The sequence below is a fragment of the Ctenopharyngodon idella genome, chromosome 1 (assembly GCF_019924925.1).
Source record: "Ctenopharyngodon idella isolate HZGC_01 chromosome 1, HZGC01, whole genome shotgun sequence".
In the NCBI taxonomy this organism is placed as follows: domain Eukaryota; kingdom Metazoa; phylum Chordata; class Actinopteri; order Cypriniformes; family Xenocyprididae; genus Ctenopharyngodon; species Ctenopharyngodon idella.
In genome coordinates this window covers 767,025-784,988 of record NC_067220.1, presented here as the reverse complement: position 1 = coordinate 784,988, position 17,964 = coordinate 767,025, and the positions used below count along the sequence as shown (strand labels likewise).

At 36.9% G+C, this 17,964-nt stretch overlaps 4 protein-coding genes across 20 annotated transcripts in view; all 4 read right to left on the bottom strand.

The window, feature by feature from the left end:
• Positions 1-2,456, bottom strand: part of LOC127508470 (CMRF35-like molecule 3) — a 39,655-nt gene extending 37,199 nt beyond the window's left edge. For all 3 annotated transcript variants that reach the window (XM_051886507.1, XM_051886485.1, XM_051886462.1), the window contains exon 1: positions 2,377-2,456. The gene's annotated coding sequence lies outside the window, so the exon portion shown is untranslated. The remainder of the gene's footprint in view (positions 1-2,376) is intronic.
• The window catches only part of LOC127508350 (CMRF35-like molecule 8), a 46,016-nt gene that overhangs the window by 10,634 nt on the left and 17,418 nt on the right, over positions 1-17,964 (bottom strand). The window lies entirely within an intron of this gene.
• Positions 1-17,964, bottom strand: part of LOC127508426 (CMRF35-like molecule 7) — a 53,434-nt gene that overhangs the window by 29,119 nt on the left and 6,351 nt on the right. For 2 of the 13 annotated variants that reach the window (XM_051886356.1, XM_051886367.1), the window contains exons 1-3: positions 2,267-2,465; positions 1,825-2,148; positions 1,408-1,494 (exon numbers count right to left, since the gene is read on the bottom strand). In XM_051886356.1, coding sequence (XP_051742316.1) covers positions 1,408-1,494; positions 1,825-2,148; positions 2,267-2,306 — 451 coding nt within the window. In that variant the 5' untranslated portion in view covers positions 2,307-2,465. Of the gene's footprint in view, positions 1-1,407; positions 1,495-1,824; positions 2,149-2,266; positions 2,470-17,964 lie in introns of those variants that run through there. The other 11 variants (XM_051886321.1, XM_051886336.1, XM_051886386.1 and 8 more) reach the window with 8 other exon arrangements.
• Positions 4,318-12,023, bottom strand: LOC127508209 (GTPase IMAP family member 8-like). 2 transcript variants are annotated; one of them, XM_051885984.1, is made up of 8 exons: positions 7,881-12,023; positions 7,471-7,779; positions 7,263-7,361; positions 6,042-6,275; positions 5,537-5,596; positions 5,059-5,175; positions 4,930-4,964; positions 4,318-4,815 (listed from the first exon to the last, which is right to left on the bottom strand). In XM_051885984.1, the coding sequence occupies exon 1, from the start codon at positions 12,021-12,023 to the stop codon at positions 11,175-11,177; it is 849 nt and encodes a 282-aa protein (XP_051741944.1). In that variant the 3' UTR covers positions 4,318-4,815; positions 4,930-4,964; positions 5,059-5,175; positions 5,537-5,596; positions 6,042-6,275; positions 7,263-7,361; positions 7,471-7,779; positions 7,881-11,174. The 2 variants fall into 2 exon arrangements, with proteins under 2 accessions (XP_051741944.1, XP_051741942.1); XM_051885982.1 differs by having other exon boundaries at positions 7,881-8,507.

Sequence of the window (17,964 nt, the reverse complement as noted above, 5' to 3'; positions counted from 1 at the left end):
GATCCTCTGCCCATCTTGACTTCTGAGAGACACTGCCACTCTGAGAGGCTCTTTTTATACCCAATCATGTTGCCAATTGACCTAATAAGTTGCAAATTGGTCCTCCAGCTGTTCCTTATATGTACATTTAACTTTTCCGGCCTCTTATTGCTACCTGTCCCAACTTTTTTGGAATGTGTAGCTCTCATGAAATCCAAAATGAGCCAATATTTGGCATGACATTTCAAAATGTCTCACTTTCAACATTTGATATGTTATCTATATTCTATTGTGAATAAAATATAAGTTTATGAGATTGTAAATTATTGCATTCCTTTTTTATTCACAATTTGTACAGTGTCCCAACTTTTTTGGAATCGGGTTTGTATGCTTTTAGTACCTTTATGGACCTTGAGAGTTTGAATGGCTTTGCTCTCAATAGAGGCCTCACTGAGCCATCAGATTTCATCAATAATATCTTAATTTGTGTTCTGAAGATGGATGAAGATCTTACGGTTGTGGAACGGCATGAGGGTGAGTAATAAATGACAGAATTTATTTTAAAATCCTTAAAATTTAGGTCAGATTTGACCTAACTAACCTGAGAATAATAAAAATAAGGTGAAGGTTTTAAATTATGCACTGAAACACAGTAATAATAAAGTGTTGTATTATTGTCATTATATTGTGTAACTGAAGTGAAATCACAATGGTAAACCTCGACTCTTCAGAAGGAAACACTTCTGTCTATGGTTGATGTCAAAGCAAGTTGTAGTATGTGTAGTATCAGTATGTGCCTCTACACATCAAACTCATTTCCTCTCAAAGCAGTGATCATGTGATTGTTACAGCCCTGCCCCTTTTTCCTTTGTATTGTGTTGTGAGATTGCAGGGACAGAGGCTCCTCCCTGATGGGTGGGACTCCAGTGCTGATTATGACACTCTATTTAAGAGGCTAATGGATTTTGCCTCTCTCTCTCATTTTTGGTTTTTGAGTTGAGATTTTGTATTCCCAACTCCACAAACCCCATTTCCAACAGTGATTTGATTTGTTGTTCCTTTTTATTATTCTTTAATATTTTGATCCTAGATATTATTTGATTAACTTTAAATGAGACACTGACAGAGAAAAACACCAGTGACGTGTGAACGAGCCGCTCATGCAGTAAGATCATGAACACATAAACGAAGCTCCACATTTACATTTTATGTTCATTGTAAAGACACTTTCTTATCCTAAGTAACTTGTACATTTTTAACAACAGGGAGAAAAAGTCTGTGGATTGAATCTTTAGTCTTTAGGACATACCTTTAACACACATTTCATCTCAAAGGAATCATGTAACATATTTAAATACTTTAAGTACATTTAGATGCACAATATTCAAGAAAAAAGAGTCATATAGTGTGACAGACTGATGAACTGACCTGATTGTGGATTCAGTTCTGTTGTGCTGAAATACAACTGTGTTTTTGAAAAAGAGCTGATGGTTGAAACTTCAGTGGTGTTTTTATCTGAAGTGTCACAGGAAAGATCAATTTAAAACACTGACACTGAATTTAACTTAAAAACACTGAATTCAGTTTGAAGTACATATAAGCTTACATTTAATTTCTGTTTTTATCACTCTGTTTTTGTGTTGTGCTCATTAATTAAAGTCACTGTAACACACAACCACTGGTGGATTATTGCTGTATTTCATATTCAACAAACTCGAGTCTAAGCAGACATTAACTCAACAGAACAATATGAGTGAACTTACAAGATTAATGACTTGGTCAATCACTCTTGACCTGTTGCCTTGCAGTTTATTATTTCTGCTATTAACAAAATGAATTACTTACCCTCTTTAACAAGCAACACAATCTCTGAATAGACATCAGTATTTAAAGTCCTCTTCACAGCACACCAGTATTGTCCTTCATCCTCTGTTCTCAGATCAGTGATGGTGATGGTGAAAACTCTGTTCGTCGTGTTGTCAGTCAGAGAGAATCTCTCGTCTTTAGCTGCAGATCCTGATTCAACCATGATGATTTTATTTCCAATCGTACACTCGCCTTTACAAAAATACTTTGAATTTGATTCATATCCAGATTCATATGAGCATCTGATCTCAACTCTCTCTCCTCTGTGTCCTGTAACTGTATCTGGAGCTCCTACAACAACAGCTGAAACACAAATGTGAACAGGAGACATAACTTATACATATTATTCATATGGGACTAATGATGATGTGAGAAAAAAAGACAAATAAACATGTAATAGTCCTTAGAGTCTCAAACTCACCTGTACAGATGCTGGAAAAGAGCAGCAGAACGTCCCACATGATGAACTTTAACAAGCGTTTCTTTTAAAAGACCAAATTCTGTGTGACAAACGTTACTGTCGTTCTCTTCCGATTGAACAACCTGTTGCATCAGTAACTAAAATGAACACTTACTTCCCCTTCTGTATCTCTAACCACATCAGCTCTGCATGACATCTGCAATGTTTTACCAATTCACCAAACTTTATTAAACAGAACTTTATTAAGCAGTGTTTGCAGAGAGAGATGGAGGAAGGAATGATCCATTTCTTCAGAAGGGGGAAGGAGTATGTGTGACATTTACGCAGTATGTAAAATGTGTTTTACACTCCAGTCATGTTGCTTACTGAATATTATAACTGCATTGTATGGCATATATTTGATATTTTATGTTATTTTGTGTTCAATCTTCTGGAAGCAAGTACATACTCTAGCTACGTCCATAATCACATACTCTCTTGAGCAGGTACTTATTTTGCGTAAGTAATTACTTTATAGAATGAATGTGTGTACCATGAATCTAATCTGGATATACTATATTCGCCATGCTGTCATTATCATGTGACCTACCAGTGTCGCTTCACCTCCATTCACAAATCCTCTCCCGCGGCCTCATGGGATAGTAAAGTGTCCATCAGATGGGGCCGTATTTTGACATATATATATATATAAAAAAAAAAAAATGGTACACTTAAAGGAAAACTCCACTTTTTTTTTGAAAATAGGCTCATTTTCCAACTCCCCTAGAGTTAAACAGTTGAGTTTTACTGTTTTCGAATCCATTCAACCGATCTCCGGGTCTGGTGGTACCACTTTTAGCATAGCTTAGCATAGTTCAATCAATCTGATTAGACCGTTAGCATCTCATTAAAAAATGACCAAAGAGTTTCAATATTTTTCCTATTTAAAACTTGACTCTTCTGTAGTTACATCGCGTACTAAGACCGACGGAAAAAGAAAAGTTGCGATTTTCTAGGCCGATATGGCTAGGAACTATACTGTCATTCCGGCGAAATGATCAAGGAACTTTGCTGCCGTACCATGGCTTCAGCAGCCGCAATGATATTACGCAGCGTCTCTTACAAATGTCTCCATGGTTGCAAGGCACGCTCCCTGTGCAAGCAGGGGGTCACAGGCGCTGCGTAATATCATTGCACCTGCTGCAGCCATGGTACGACAGCAAAGTTCCTTGATTATTACGCCGGAATGACAGTATAGTTCCTAGCCATATCGGCCTAGAAAATCACAACTTTTCATTTTCCGTCGGTCTTAGTACACGATGTAACTACAGAAGAGTCAAGTTTTAATTAGGAAAAATATTGAAACTCTTTGATCATTTTTTAACAAGATGCTAACGGTCTAATCAGATTCAATGAACTATGCTAAGCTATGCTAAAAGTGGTACCGCCAGACCCGGAGATCGGCTGAATGGATTCGAAAACGGTAAAACTCAACTGTTTAACTCTAGGGGAGTTGGAAAATGAGCCTATTTTCAAAAAAAGTGGAGTGTTCCTTTAATAGCCATCATTCTCTGAGGGTACGTGAGGAGTTTCGGCACAGCGCCACCTAGTGTTGCTGAATAATGGAACATTGATATTTTTGCCTATAACTTCTGAAATGTATGACCAAAGATCATAAGATTGATCTCTTTACATTCAGTGTGACATATCGAGTCAAATGATACCCATTTTTACCATGTCGGCCATTCAGAATTTTGTAGTAATATGCTGTATTTTATGAACACAATAGCATATCATTACAAAACTTGATCTGTGTCATCAGCACCCCATCCTGAAGGAGCTGTGTAGTGTTTTATGCAATATATTGGCAAGGTTACTGCATTTTGCATGGTCATGGTCATGCTCTCATTCTCCCTTGACTCTTTTGTGTATGGCCCCATAATCTGCTAGCAGCTATATTTCATCATTCATATATGTATATATATATATATATATATATATATATATTTTTTTTTAGGCTTTATTGAACTGTGGATGTGGTGTACTAATTACAAAGAATATCACATTTCATGTTATTTTTACATTTTATTTACATTATTTTTAGTTGTTAGTAACTTTTCTGGTTAGTAATGTTATTCACTACTGATAACAGTAAAGAAAATAGTGTCAAAAAATCGATTCAGTAAAGAAATGTAGATTAACAGATTTTATTTTTATCATTCACAATGTCTGTGTAAAGTCTTTTAAGCATGGGTGATCACTGAATATATCGGTCCCTCGTTTGTTGTGATGTTTTGTGGATGTGTTGCTGTCACGTAGATCAGTTCTGTCCTGCTGTCCTGTGTTGGGTCAGGTGACTTTATATTGGCATAATAATCACAGTCTGAATCTGTCACCTGATTGGTTGAGTGGGTGTGACCAGGGTTTGAATCAGGCTGCTGATTAGTTACTGTGGCGTAAACAGTAGAGACCACTGGGCGGTTGTTGAGGTGTGATGCAGGCGTCTGATTGGATGAAGATGTTACCGCGGCGACGTCACTGTTTGGAATCTCTTCATACATGCGGTCAGTCTGAAAAACAATCAATAATTTACCAGTTTATATAGATAATAATCTCTGTTAATCAATAAACAATCATTTCACATGTATTTCTGAACTTCTACAGGTAAAGATTTGAACACCCACCTCTGTATTGTGCTGCACATTTTGCTGAAATAAAGCTGCATGAAAACAGAGAAGGACTAAGTCAATTCATACACTAAAACAGGACTTTAATAATAATAATAAGAAGAAGAATCACAAACGAAGCATTACCTGTCCCACTTTTCCTTTTCCTCTTTTTCAGGATGAGGAACGTTCCAGAACACAGAGTCAGAACCAGCAGAACCGAACCCAGACCGCCAGCAACAGAAAGCAGGTCTGAACGCATCACTAAACATGTGATATTACATAAAACAACACTGATTCTGATTATACTGTTAAATGAACAATAACGATCTAATAATTGTTATAAATCATTTTATTTACTGTTCTATTAAAAATATTGTTGTTGTATATAGTTGTTTTATTGTGTAACTGAAGTGAAACTGCAATGGTAAACCTCGACTCCTCAGAAGAAAACACTTCTCTTTACGCTTGATTTCAAACACAATTAACCACATGAAAGCTGATATGTGCATCATTTTGTTTATACAGGAGATAAAATGTGTCTCCACAAATGTTCACACCAATTACTTTCAAAGAGTGATCATGTGATGTGAGTTGCATTATGGGTAGTGTAGTTTGTGCTTACTAGCGGTTTGCTGACGGAGTTCAACTGTAGTATTTCCTGTTGCTGTTCTTGTCTCACTTTCTGTTTGAGTCATTGACAGAGAGAAAAACACCAGTGACGTGTGAATGTTCCGCTCACGAAATGAAGACATAAACAAGCAAATAACATTGTTTGCCCCATATTATTGCTGCATATAAAGAAACCTAAGAATATAAAGAAACCATCAGAAACTGTAGAACAAATAAAGTGCTAAAGAAAACACTGGCTGTAAAATGTCAAATGTTCAGTAGCCTCTATCGCAGTAGGACTCTATTGCAGCTTTCAGTGGCCAAGGACCGCCCAAAAGGACATTTGACTGACATGTAACGCAGCCAATCACAGTTCGTTTTATTCCGCATCATGTTTAGGGGCGTTAAAATGTAAAGTTGATGTCCCTACAATAACAGGCAGCCGTGCTTCTAATAAAATATTCATTCAAGAACGTTGTGTTTGGTTCTGTATTAATGGAGTGGCGAACTTCACATACTTTTGAAAATCCAGCGTCTATTTGATCCTGGAAAACGCTCGTTGTCACAGTTGTAAACATGGTGGCGTTCTTCTTCCATGAGGGGGTTTACCATCACAGCATTTGTTTCCAGGCCAAAATTCAACCAAACACATGACGACTTCGAAACTCCTGAAGTGTTTCCAGTTAAGTGTGCTATATGCATCAGATGTTCAGCCAACGGTTTGTGGGAGTGACGTCTGAGGCTCAGTTGTTCTACATTTGAATGAAGTGCAGAGGAGCATCTTAGACCCTGTTTACACCTGGTATTAAGATGCATTTTGGCTGATCGGTTCACAAGTAGACGAGGGAGACTCATTCCTATGTTCAATTTCAACCATTTCTGTCCTGATTTCTATGAGGGGAGAGTCTATGGGCGGGTAAATGTATGGGCTTTTTCAGATCTTTCGATCTATTAGATGAAATAAGCTCATGTAATTTATGTATGAATGAGACCGGAGATGACGGAAAACATACGGAGAGCAGCAGCTTTCATTTCTGCCAGCCGAACGCTGTGAGCGTGTGTTAGAAATCAGGAATGGTGAGAGAACATTGCGCTTGGTACGTGTTTCATTTTCAAACCAAATTTGGGTCTTCAGCTGACAAAGTTTAATCCCGTCTGGCTAGAGCGCTTCCCATAATGTTTACACATTAGGTCAGTAGGTGGAGAGTTTTGGCTGTTCAACCATATTCGACCACATGAGCATCTACACCATGAACACAACCCAGTCGAATGTGTTTTCAACTACCTCTGGAAGTGGTTGAAATTGGACAAGCTCAAAACATTCCAGTTGTCGGAACAACGAATAATACCATGTGTAAACAGGGTGTTAATCTCTGACAATCAAAGCCACTGCCATTTAGTTTGTTTTTACATGATGTCAAATGACAGAAGTTGGAGATTTGATGAAATAGTGACTTTCCAAGCTGATGCAAGTTTGAGGAAAACACAAACTGTGCAGTGGGAACTAGCTTTAATCTCGTAATTACATGAATTGCATCATGATCATGAATGCAGCATTAGATTTGTGTATAGAAGCTTTGATATCTCTGTATTCAGTATAATCAGACTATTAATGTTTTATTGAAGTTATGACTTATGTATGCAAACACAGTAACTTCACATTAACAATATTTTCACCAAAATGCATGTGAGTGTAGATGTCTGAGGTTGAAGCTAGTGTTTTGTATGAGTACAGGTACCTGTGCTGGTGTGTTCAGTGCTGGTGTGTTCAGTGCTGGTGTTTGTGTATGGACGAAAGGTGGATGTTGAGATCTGGACAGGTTTTGGCTTCTGAGGAGCTGAGAAACAAGGCCACGTCATTAAAATGACACAAAAATATTAATAACAGCACGAAGCATAAACATGAATGATGAAGCAGATTGTTGTTTAATAATGAACATCAGGCACCTTTATTCACAATCAGCTTGATTATTTTATATTCTCCCCATCCAGCTCTACAGCCGTATGTTCCAGCATCTTCCATCTTCAGGTTTCTGATGGTCACTGTAAATGATCTGGTCTTATGATCATCCTTCAGTGAGAATCTGGGTGAGGACTTTTTTCCATGAGATTGTAGTATAATGTTATTCTCTCTGTAAACTCCTTTGTAGAAGTATTTGTAAGAGTTTTCATATCCTCCTGGATAAGGGCACTTAATGCTCACTGGTTCTCCCTCCGTTCCTCTCACTGTAATGTCCACAGACAGTGACCTGCTCACTGCTCACACACACACACACACTGCTTTACTCATGTACACTGATAAAACACGACATAATAATTGATAATAAACACTTGTGTTACAGATCTTGAGCTCTTACCCGTCAGCAAAAACACACAAACTGTCAGTGGAAACTTCATTTCTTCATCAGTTCAGTTCAGAAAATCAGTTCAAAACTCTCAGTTTTGTTCGCTGCTCATCTCACGTGTTGAGAGTCAAACTCTACTGTTCACTGACTGTGTGTCTGTGTTTCCATGTATGGGTTAGGTGTGAAAACGCCTCTCAGTTTTGACCAGGAAATAAGCTGTGAACTCACAAACCACAACCCATTTCCCGTCCACTCTGTTTCCGTTCAGTGTTTGATATGTTTAAGTAACTTTCTGTTCCTTTTATGCTACAAAATGACATTTTGTAATATTTTAGACCATGTTAATTACATCATCCACTTATGAAAAAAAACGTTGTAACGGCTGGACCAATCAGACACACAAATTAATCATTATATATGCAAACTCACACTCCCAACAAACTATGTGTTAGACCATCGCCCGGCAGGCCTTGACCACAGAATACTGTCTTCCTGGGAGAGAGAAATCTCCCAACAGAGTCAGACTGTAATTTCTTTATTTCAACTTGGAAGAAAATTGCAACTTTACCACCACTGAACGGGCAACCTTCAGATCTTCTCCGCATCCTCTGCTTGCCGTGCTGCATGAAGTTTATGAGTTTAGCAGAAGCATCAAAGCTGTTTCTGTGGCTGTAGTTTCACTTCCTGTTTGGCAAATGTGTGTTCATACAGCAGCATATCATGTTAAACTGAAGCAAAAGGCTTTCAAGTGTTATGTTAAATAAGCTATGAATTATTATTAGAGTCTCCAAAAATATGTGCCATTTTTAAGTTGCTTGCAAGGATTTATCAGAATGTACAACTATTTTTGAATGGTCCTCAATGGAGAAAGATGCTCTTTGGCAGCGGATTATTGCAGTTACAACATTTACCAACAGGGGTGAACAGATGAAACTAACCTGATAAACCTTGAACTGAGCATCCAACAAGGAAATGCTATACATTAAAAACTACACAAATACAAAATAATGAACTAAAATATATTCATAATGGCATCAACTCTAAAACTGCCAGACAAAACAAGCTTAATTAGGACTCGTGCTCACAATGAAAATTACAAAGATGATGATGATGATTTCTCCTGGTTCTTAATATGCTTATGAATGTAGTATACACTTAAGAGCCAAAACATTATAAATTGTTGTCAGAAACCACAGCACTCCTTCAGGGGTCTTGTAGAGTCCATGCCTCGGTGGGTCAGCGCTGTTTTGGCAGCAAATGGAGGAGCAACAGCATATTAGGCAGGTGATCATCTCTGGCTCATATGTGTATATTACAATATAGTATATTAAATTAGTTGAAGTGAACTCAGTTGTGTTGAGGAGTTGATGAAGAAATACTTGAGTCTCATATTACATACACCGTAAAAACAAAAAAAAGTTTTTTGTGTTCTTTTTTTTACTCTTTGTGTTATCTTTTTGCACTGACTCAGTCATGTTTGTATTTACGTAGAATATTAAGTATGTTCAACTTGCCAAATTGAATGTTGTTTGAACTTATAAAGTTTAGTTGGATTAACTTTATGAAAGTGAGGTGAACTTTAAGTTTTCCGTACAAACATTCCCTGTAAATTGTTTATTTGTTCACTCAACTTAAGTTTTTGATAATTTCCACTGACTTGTTTAAGTTCTAACTACTTAGAATATTAAGTATTTTCAACTTGACAAATTTAGTTATTTAAACTTACAGTTCAATAGTTTTCAATACCAAAGTTAATGTTCATGTAACCTAATGTGGCTTATTTTAATAATTCAACCAAATAAATAATTATTTAAATTGTTCTTGTCAGTTGTAAATAATTCTTTTATTTCAACTGTTTTAGCCATGTTTCGGTTGAGAACTTTATTCTTATTTCAATTCATTTCTACTGCAAATAATAATTGATCTGATGTCAGCCACTGAAACATCAACTGCAAATCAAATCAATGACATTTCTCAAAATCTGAGCAGAGGATGATCAGACAACTCCACAAACACTTCACTGGTGTAGATGCTTCACTTATTACACACCAATTTGACTTTATTTCTTTTAGCTCTAATTAATGTTTTTTATTTATTTATTTATTTATTTATTTATTTTTTTATGGAAATTGTTTGAAAAAAGATTTCAACACGCTGATTCATAACGCTCCAAATCTTCCTGAAGCAGTGTTTTGAAATCGGCCATCACTAAATAATTCGTTATTTTGTTTTTTTTGGCGCACCAAAAATATTCTCATCACTTTATAATATTAATATTGAACCACTGTACTCACATGAACTGATTTAAATATGTTTTTAGTACATTAATGGATCTTGAGAGAGGAAATGTCATTGCTGGCTATGTAGGCCTCACGGAGCCATCAGATTTAAACAAAAATATCTCAATTTGCGTTCTGAAGATTAACGAAGGTCTTACGGGTGTGGAAGATCTCTAGTGCCTAGTCTGCTGCGCAGCCTAAATCCAAACAGACTCCAGACTATGCCTTAGAATATGCTTTAATCACGGCCGGAGGACCTCGTATCAATCACAGAGAATCCCACCAGCAAAAAGAATACAACAGTTCATATAGGGTAGGAGCATGGCAAAGCATCCTACAATATGATTGGTTCTTCATATGTCAAACCCTCATGTTACTAGGTAAAGCAATATCTGCCCAAATCATGTGTTTATTAGTTCGTTGGTTACTCAATATCATGGGGCTATCATGGTTGTATTTACATGGTTGTCTAGCTGTCCCTAAGTTTCATTTCCCCTTTTCTTATATTTGGACGTGATTCAGACACACACTGACTTATGCCCAAAGTTTGAGGACATTTAGGTTTCAAAAGCATATAAATGTTATTCCTGCAAGGAAAAGGAAATGTTAGTTATGATTAATTCAAAATTCCATCACAGTGACAAAACAACTAAATTCATGCCGCAATGCATGCTGGGAGCCATGGATGAGTTTTGGTGCACCCAGAATGCACTGCAGCATGAAGCTTTTTGTTGATTGTCATCATTGTTGAGATTCATACACTGATTCTTGATGTCAGTGTGTGTGTGAGTGATGCTGTAGCTCAAAACTTACTGTCCAGAATGATTTTAATTCTTCAAATGATCAGATTGTGACACTGCTGGAGCAAACGCTGCAGTATCACAAGATCAGTAGAAAGTTTAGAGGCTCTACTAACACTAAACTCAAAAATCAGTGACAAGGTTTCAGATGTGATCAGCAATGAGAATCTGACATTGTCAGATAATAGTCACTCAAGAGTATTTTCCTGTTTACATATTTTCCCCCCTCATTTTCCGAAATGAGTTCCATGTCCTGATGTACGGAATTTCATTTCATTCCCTTGAACTTTATTCGCAATAGCTTTAGCAGCACCCAATCCTCCTGTTAGAACTGCTCCTCCTGCCATTAAAACTGCAGGCAGTGCGACTCCTCCAGTGGCAGCAACCAGTACTGCACCTCCAGCTACTGCTGCTCCTACACCTGCCACACTCGCTCCCACTAAAGCTGCATCCTGAACCTTCTTCATCATTATCTTTCTCTGAGCTTCCTTGTACATCTCATTAGTGTAATACTCTCCATTGTTCTTCTCCACCATGCTGTCGACCTTATTTAACAGTTCAGTAACCTGTGCTTGTTTTCCATCTATGTTATTAAAAACTTGATACCTGCCTCCACACTGTTTGACTAGCTCATTAATCTGCTTGTTTTTGGCCAGAAACTCCTCTATAGGTTTATCTAACTGATCTCCTCTAGTGAACAGAACAATGGTGTAACGTTCAGCATCTTCTCCAAAGTTCTTCCGAATCCATTTCACTGCGTTTTTCTCCTCTTCTGTGAATTTCACATCCAGTCGAATGACCAGCAGAAACGCATGAGGCCCAGGAACAGACATCTCTATACATTTCTCTATTTCCTTCTTCAGTTGCTCATTTCCGATTGACGTATCGTACAGTCCTGGTGTGTCTATCACTGAGATTTTTCGACAATAAACTATCCTCTGATGTTTCTTGCATTTCCTAGTCACAGAGTCAGTAGAAAATTCTTCTTTAAACACCCTATTTCCCAGGATGGTGTTTCCTGTTGCACTCTTTCCAGCTCCAGTTTTTCCCACCATCACGATCCTGAGATCTGACATGATCAAGAAAAAATATATATAGGACAGCTGTAAACATTTACTAAAGATTTATAGACTCTAGACTTTCTCTAGAAAATGAGCAAATTTTATGCAAATCGGACCAATAGCACAGGATATTACATTTCCTGAATTGTAAACAAAAACATTAATTTGATCATCAGCCTTAAAATGATTGACTATGAAATTCTTATTTTTGCAATTCTGACTTTTTTTATTTTTTATTTTTTTATTTACATATTAGAATGTGCCTATCATTATATCGCCACCTTTAGGTCATCACTCTTGTTGTCCAAATCATTTAGTACCATTAGTCCAAGTAGGTGTGACTGAAGAAAATGACCACAAGTGGCAAATTTAGATTTTGATATATACAAGAGTCCATATTCACAACAGTTTTTATCTAGACATTATCTAGAAATTAGATAATTAAAGGGTTAGTTCACCCAAAAATGAAAATTCTGTCATTTATTACTTATCCTCATGCCGTTCCACACCCGTAAGACCTTCGTTCATCTTCGGAACACAAATTAAGATATTTTTGTTTAAATCTGATGGCTCAGTGAGGCCTACATAGCCAGCAATGACATTTCCTCTCTCAAGATCCATAAAGGTACTAAAAACATATTTAAATCAGTTCATGTGAGTACAGTGGTTCAATATTAATATTATAAAGCGACGAGAATATTTTTGGAGTGCCAAAAAAAACAAAATAACGACTTATTTAGTGATGGCCGATTTCAAAACACTGCTTCAGGAAGCTTCGGAGCATAATGAATCAGTGTATCGAATCTGCTGTTTGGAGCACCAAAGTCACGTGATTTCAGCCGTTGGCAGTTTGACACGCGATCCGAATCATGATTCGACACGCTGATTCATTGTGCTCCGATGCTTCCTGAAGCAGTGTTTTGAAATCGGCCATCACTATATAAGTTGTTATTTTGTTTTTTTTGGCACACCAAAAATATTCTCGTCGCTTTATAATATTAATATTGAACCACTGTACTCACATGAACTGATTTAAATATGTTTTTAGTACCTTTATGGATCTTGAGAGAGGAAATGTCATTGCTGGCTATGTAGGCCTCACTGAGCCATCGGATTTCAACAAAAATATCTTAATTTGTGTTCCGAAGATTAATGAAGGTCTTATGGGTGTGGAACGACATAAGGGTGAGTAATAAATGACAAAATTTTCATTTTTGGGTGAACTAACCCTTTAAGTCTGCTTGTTGATAGATACCTGTTTTTAAACAAGTAACTAAAGGAACAATCTTTCCATAAACATCAACACTTTAAATCTAGAGGATAGCAAAGTGTTCAGTGGCTTGTGAACATTGTCAATATCTGGAATTAACATGAAATATTTTACTTGAGTAAATCAGACATCTCTGCATTCAAGTTTATGTATCTTGAACTCTGAGACGTAACAGTTTTAGAGAACAAAAATAAGATTGTCGTTTAAAGGGGTGGTTCACTGTTTTTTTTCTAGGCTTGATTGTGTTTATGGGGCGCAGTTTAACATGTCTTGTGTAGACAACTCTTCTGCTTCCATAATGCCACGTGACATGGCCTCGCCCACTTTGTTGCGTGTTCCCGCGGGCAGGGTTTATGTTAATTGCAGGGTTTATGATGTCGCCAACCCGGGAAGAAGCTCGTTGTAGTCCAAACCGGTCGTTTTTGTAGGCATTAAACTGCCATAACTTTAAAAGACAATATCTCCATTTGCATTGAACTTTCAGCGCTGTAACTTTACAGATACTGTTTATGCTCAAGCAGCAACATTACACACCAACTAAAGTTAAAAAAGTGAAATCGCAATGAACCACCCCTTTAATTTTCACTATTACAACATATTTTCCAAAAAAAAAAATGTATTAATTTAAAAAGAATATATCAATAGCATGATAGTTTTTTATTTATAAATATGTTTACTATTATTATTATTATTATTATTATTATTGTAGTGCCACTGTTAGTGAATTCACCTTTGACATTAGTTTTTATGTGTTTAGAGTTTTGTGTAATCTTCTTACCGTTTTCTGACAGTGTCTTGTATGTGTTCTTATGGCTCATTCCCCATATTTTTCCTGGTGTCTTGTCTCTCATTCTTTCATTAGAGAATTCATAGTATCTGTCTAATGAATAATTATCCAGGTTTTCATATATGTGAGTTGATTTCATTGTTTGTCTGACATAAGAAAGAGCATGTGTTGCTCTCTCTTCTGTTGCATTTTCCACTTCAAAAATCTCTGACTTTATTTTTGCTCGTTCTTGTCTCACCTCTTTCTCTTGCTTATTTTCCCTGTATGTATTTTCTTGTTGTTGTTGTTTCTTTTCCCTTATGCTTTCCTTTTCTTGTTCACTCACAGTATGTGTTATTTTCTCTTTCATTACACCATGGGCTGTAAAAGTCTCGCATGCTATTTTTGTTTGACTTTGTTTCAACCCTGGCTGTTTTCTTTCTTCCTCTTGTTTTTTCTTTATTCTTATGCTTTTTGTTCGAGACACTGAGTAAATTTCATTATTGTAATGCTGATGATTATTCTGTTTGATAAATTCATCAATCTTCTGTAGAAGCTCTGTGATTTCAGCTTCATTAACCATATTTTTACTGTTGATCACATGATAATTATCTCTGAAGTGACTGACTAGCTCTTGAAATTTTGCACTAAGAATAAAAAGCATCCATTCTTTCCTTGACATTTGTTCTCTTCCAGTAAACAGAACCAGAGTGAACTTAAACACTTGAGCTCCAAAGTTCTCCTGAATTTGCGTCACAATGTTCCTCTCGTCCTCCTCAAAGTTCTCCAGGTTGATGACGAGCAGGAACACGTGAGGACCAGGATGAGAGAGAAACAGACACTTTATCATCTGGTTCTTCATCTCTTCATCAGTCAGGTGAGGGTTGAAGAATCCTGGAGTGTCGATGATGGAGATGTTTCTGTCTTCTACTATTCCTGTCTGTATCTCACTCTCTCTGGTTCTGCTCTCTTTAAACGCCTTTCCACCCAGTATTGTGTTTCCTGTTGAACTCTTTCCAGCTCCAGAGACTCCCAGCAGCACAATCCTCAGATCCTGAGAATCACCTGTCAAACAGTTCAAGCCATTAGCTTGAGTTATTATTGATTTGTATTCTGTCAGACCCAGTTAATAACATGAACTCAGGCTCCTGCCACAGTGTAGCACAATTTAGAATTTGTTTTTCAGTATTTGAGGTCATCGAAACTGCATGTAAGAATTAGACAAATACAGAATAAAATGCTGGAAACTTAATTATGAGTAATGGAGACCAGATATGGTTGTAACACATTTTGCTTTTAAGTCTGTTAAACTCTACAGAGAAGGCATGCGGTGCATCACTTTGTGCCAAAAGCAAATAGAAAACATTATATTCAGTGACACTGTCTGCACCTGGGGAATCGCTGACATGAAATAGATGCCTCATTCTAATTCTGACGTAATGTGCTCGCACTGTTTCTGACTCAAAGGTCAAGTGGATTTGCAATGTGTTCAGTGTGGACAGCCTGAAGCTGTTCCTTCATATTGCTGCTGAGAAAATGTGACTAACCTGAACAAGATTCTATTGTCCAAAATGGTTTTAAATGCGAAAGAGTAAGCACATAAAAAAAACAATGTTTCAAATGATGCTTTCCCCCTTAACTGTAAGCAGAATCATCAGCCTGCTTGAAGCTTTTCAACATGAATATCATCGTTTTGACCAGCATATGCCCACATTGTACACCATCTACTAAAATGTTGTCCCATCACGGCTGCTGGTTTCACATCTGGTCCTGCATTTTGTGTTTTATTTTATATATTTTATTTCAAAGGGATTATGTCGTTGGATTGTATTTGCATTATTATAGGCCTATTAAAGGGGTCATGAATTTAGAAATCAACTTTTCCTTGAGCTTTTGATATATAAGAGGTCATTGTACTATAAGAATATTATGTAAGTTGATATTCTGAAAAATTTCTTGTTATTCCAATAAAAGCTTTTATTGACACCAGGCCCAGCGAACGACTGATCCTGGAATGTGCCTATCATAGATAGGTGAAACGCCGCCTTCGCAGAAGAAATCAACGCCTACTTTATCATTATGTATGCTGGACTGTCTGGACCAAGAGAGGGCTACTCTCTGAGAAAATAAAGGAGATTAACATTTGAACTCTGTCTTGCAAAATTAGCATCCCCATCCAAAACAAATCTCAGTATTGTCCCAGTTTACATCTCATTCCCTTCACCCATTTCTCACATCTCACATGTTGAAATGACCTAAAATTCACCCAAAATCTATATGGTTTAATGTGAATAATTATCACACAATGCTATACATGTTTGGTATCATTTGAAATGTCTCAGTGCGACTGGTACAAAGGTCTCATTCCCACAGAAGTAAACCAAAAGGTAATAAAGGTTTGAAGAGTTTAGAAATATTTTGCTTTCTGTGGAGGGCCAATTGGTCTTTCATGCAAATTACCTTCTGTCCTCAAAAGATGGGGTCTGGACTTGAGTAATGCAAATTCCCATTGTGAACTCATGTTTCCATTTGAAAGAGATTTCTAGCTTGGTCTGAGTATTTAAAGAGATGCTGCAGGAGGCTCAGGGCACGATTCTGTCGGCCCGTAATGCTTTCTGTCCTTCAGACACTCAGCATTATGTATCTTTCTGATGTCAGGTATTCATCTTTTACTCTTTATTTCTGAGCATTTGATATTTTGTATCAATTATCTTTTAATCGATTATGTAATTGGCATGATACATTTACCTGACTAATAAATTGTTACATTTGATTTTATTCTAAATTACTCTGAAATTAATAACTCTAGTAGATTACGTTAAGTCCATAACACCACAAATCTACGCTCAGGTTAGTAACGGACTAAAGCTCAGTTTGTGGAGTATCGGGCCATGCCAACTAAAGTTTTAGATCTAGACTAGCACATTGGCATTAGTCATGTATACTTAGACTGTATAGGCTAATAATGGGTTTTCTGTTCAGAACAACAGAGTGTTGTTGGACTAATCTGAATAGGGTGAGTCTCAACCTCTTATTATTGTAATATTATTCTAACTAAGTGTACAGGGGAAACCACGGCATGATTATATAAAGTTACCATTAGAGGAAGTTAAATTGGTCAGCTTGGTTCTATGGTAATGGTCACGACTTCTGGTTAGATATAGTCTTACTTTAATTAAGTGTGTACAGATCTGTGGGGACTGAATAACATACTTTTAGAAATAAGCTGTCTAATGACCAAGACTGACGAGTTTGTGATTAGGAGATCGTATTCCCCGGCCGGTGCGAGAGTCAAAAAGTTATAGGAATCTGAATGAACGAGTGTAATTTCAATAAAGAGTTAAATAGAATAATCAAATGTGTAGCTACCTATTATACAAATGACCAATAATCAATTGGCATAATCAATCAGGGTCATAACAAAATGTCAGATAAAAGTTTAATTGGAATTAAACTTCTTTGCCACACCGAAAAGACCGAACACGCTTTAAATCTTCCCCGCCTTATGGGAAACGGTTGTTGGGCCAGTTGGGCCGGCCTTACAATTACAGCGTTAGCCCCGCCCACTGTCGTGTTAGTGAGATGATGAGGAGAATGTCTCAGTTGAGCTTTATTTATTTGTATTCGGTAAATTCTCCTTGGATTCTTTGGTAAATCAATCGCATTTCGGCGCAGGCTTTGCAAATAGACTTTTACAATATGGACTCGACAGTAATGCAACAACATGTAAGTAATTTTATTAATTCTAATGCCTGATCTGATATGATTCATGTACAGTCAGATATTCTTTGTCTGTGTGTCAGTAAATCAAACCCGTGACTAAACGGTCAACTTCACCTTGTTTCTCTTAGTAGGATGAAAATAATCTGTTATTTAAACGGTGATTAAATTAAATAAAGAAAGAGATCAAAGAACGCTCC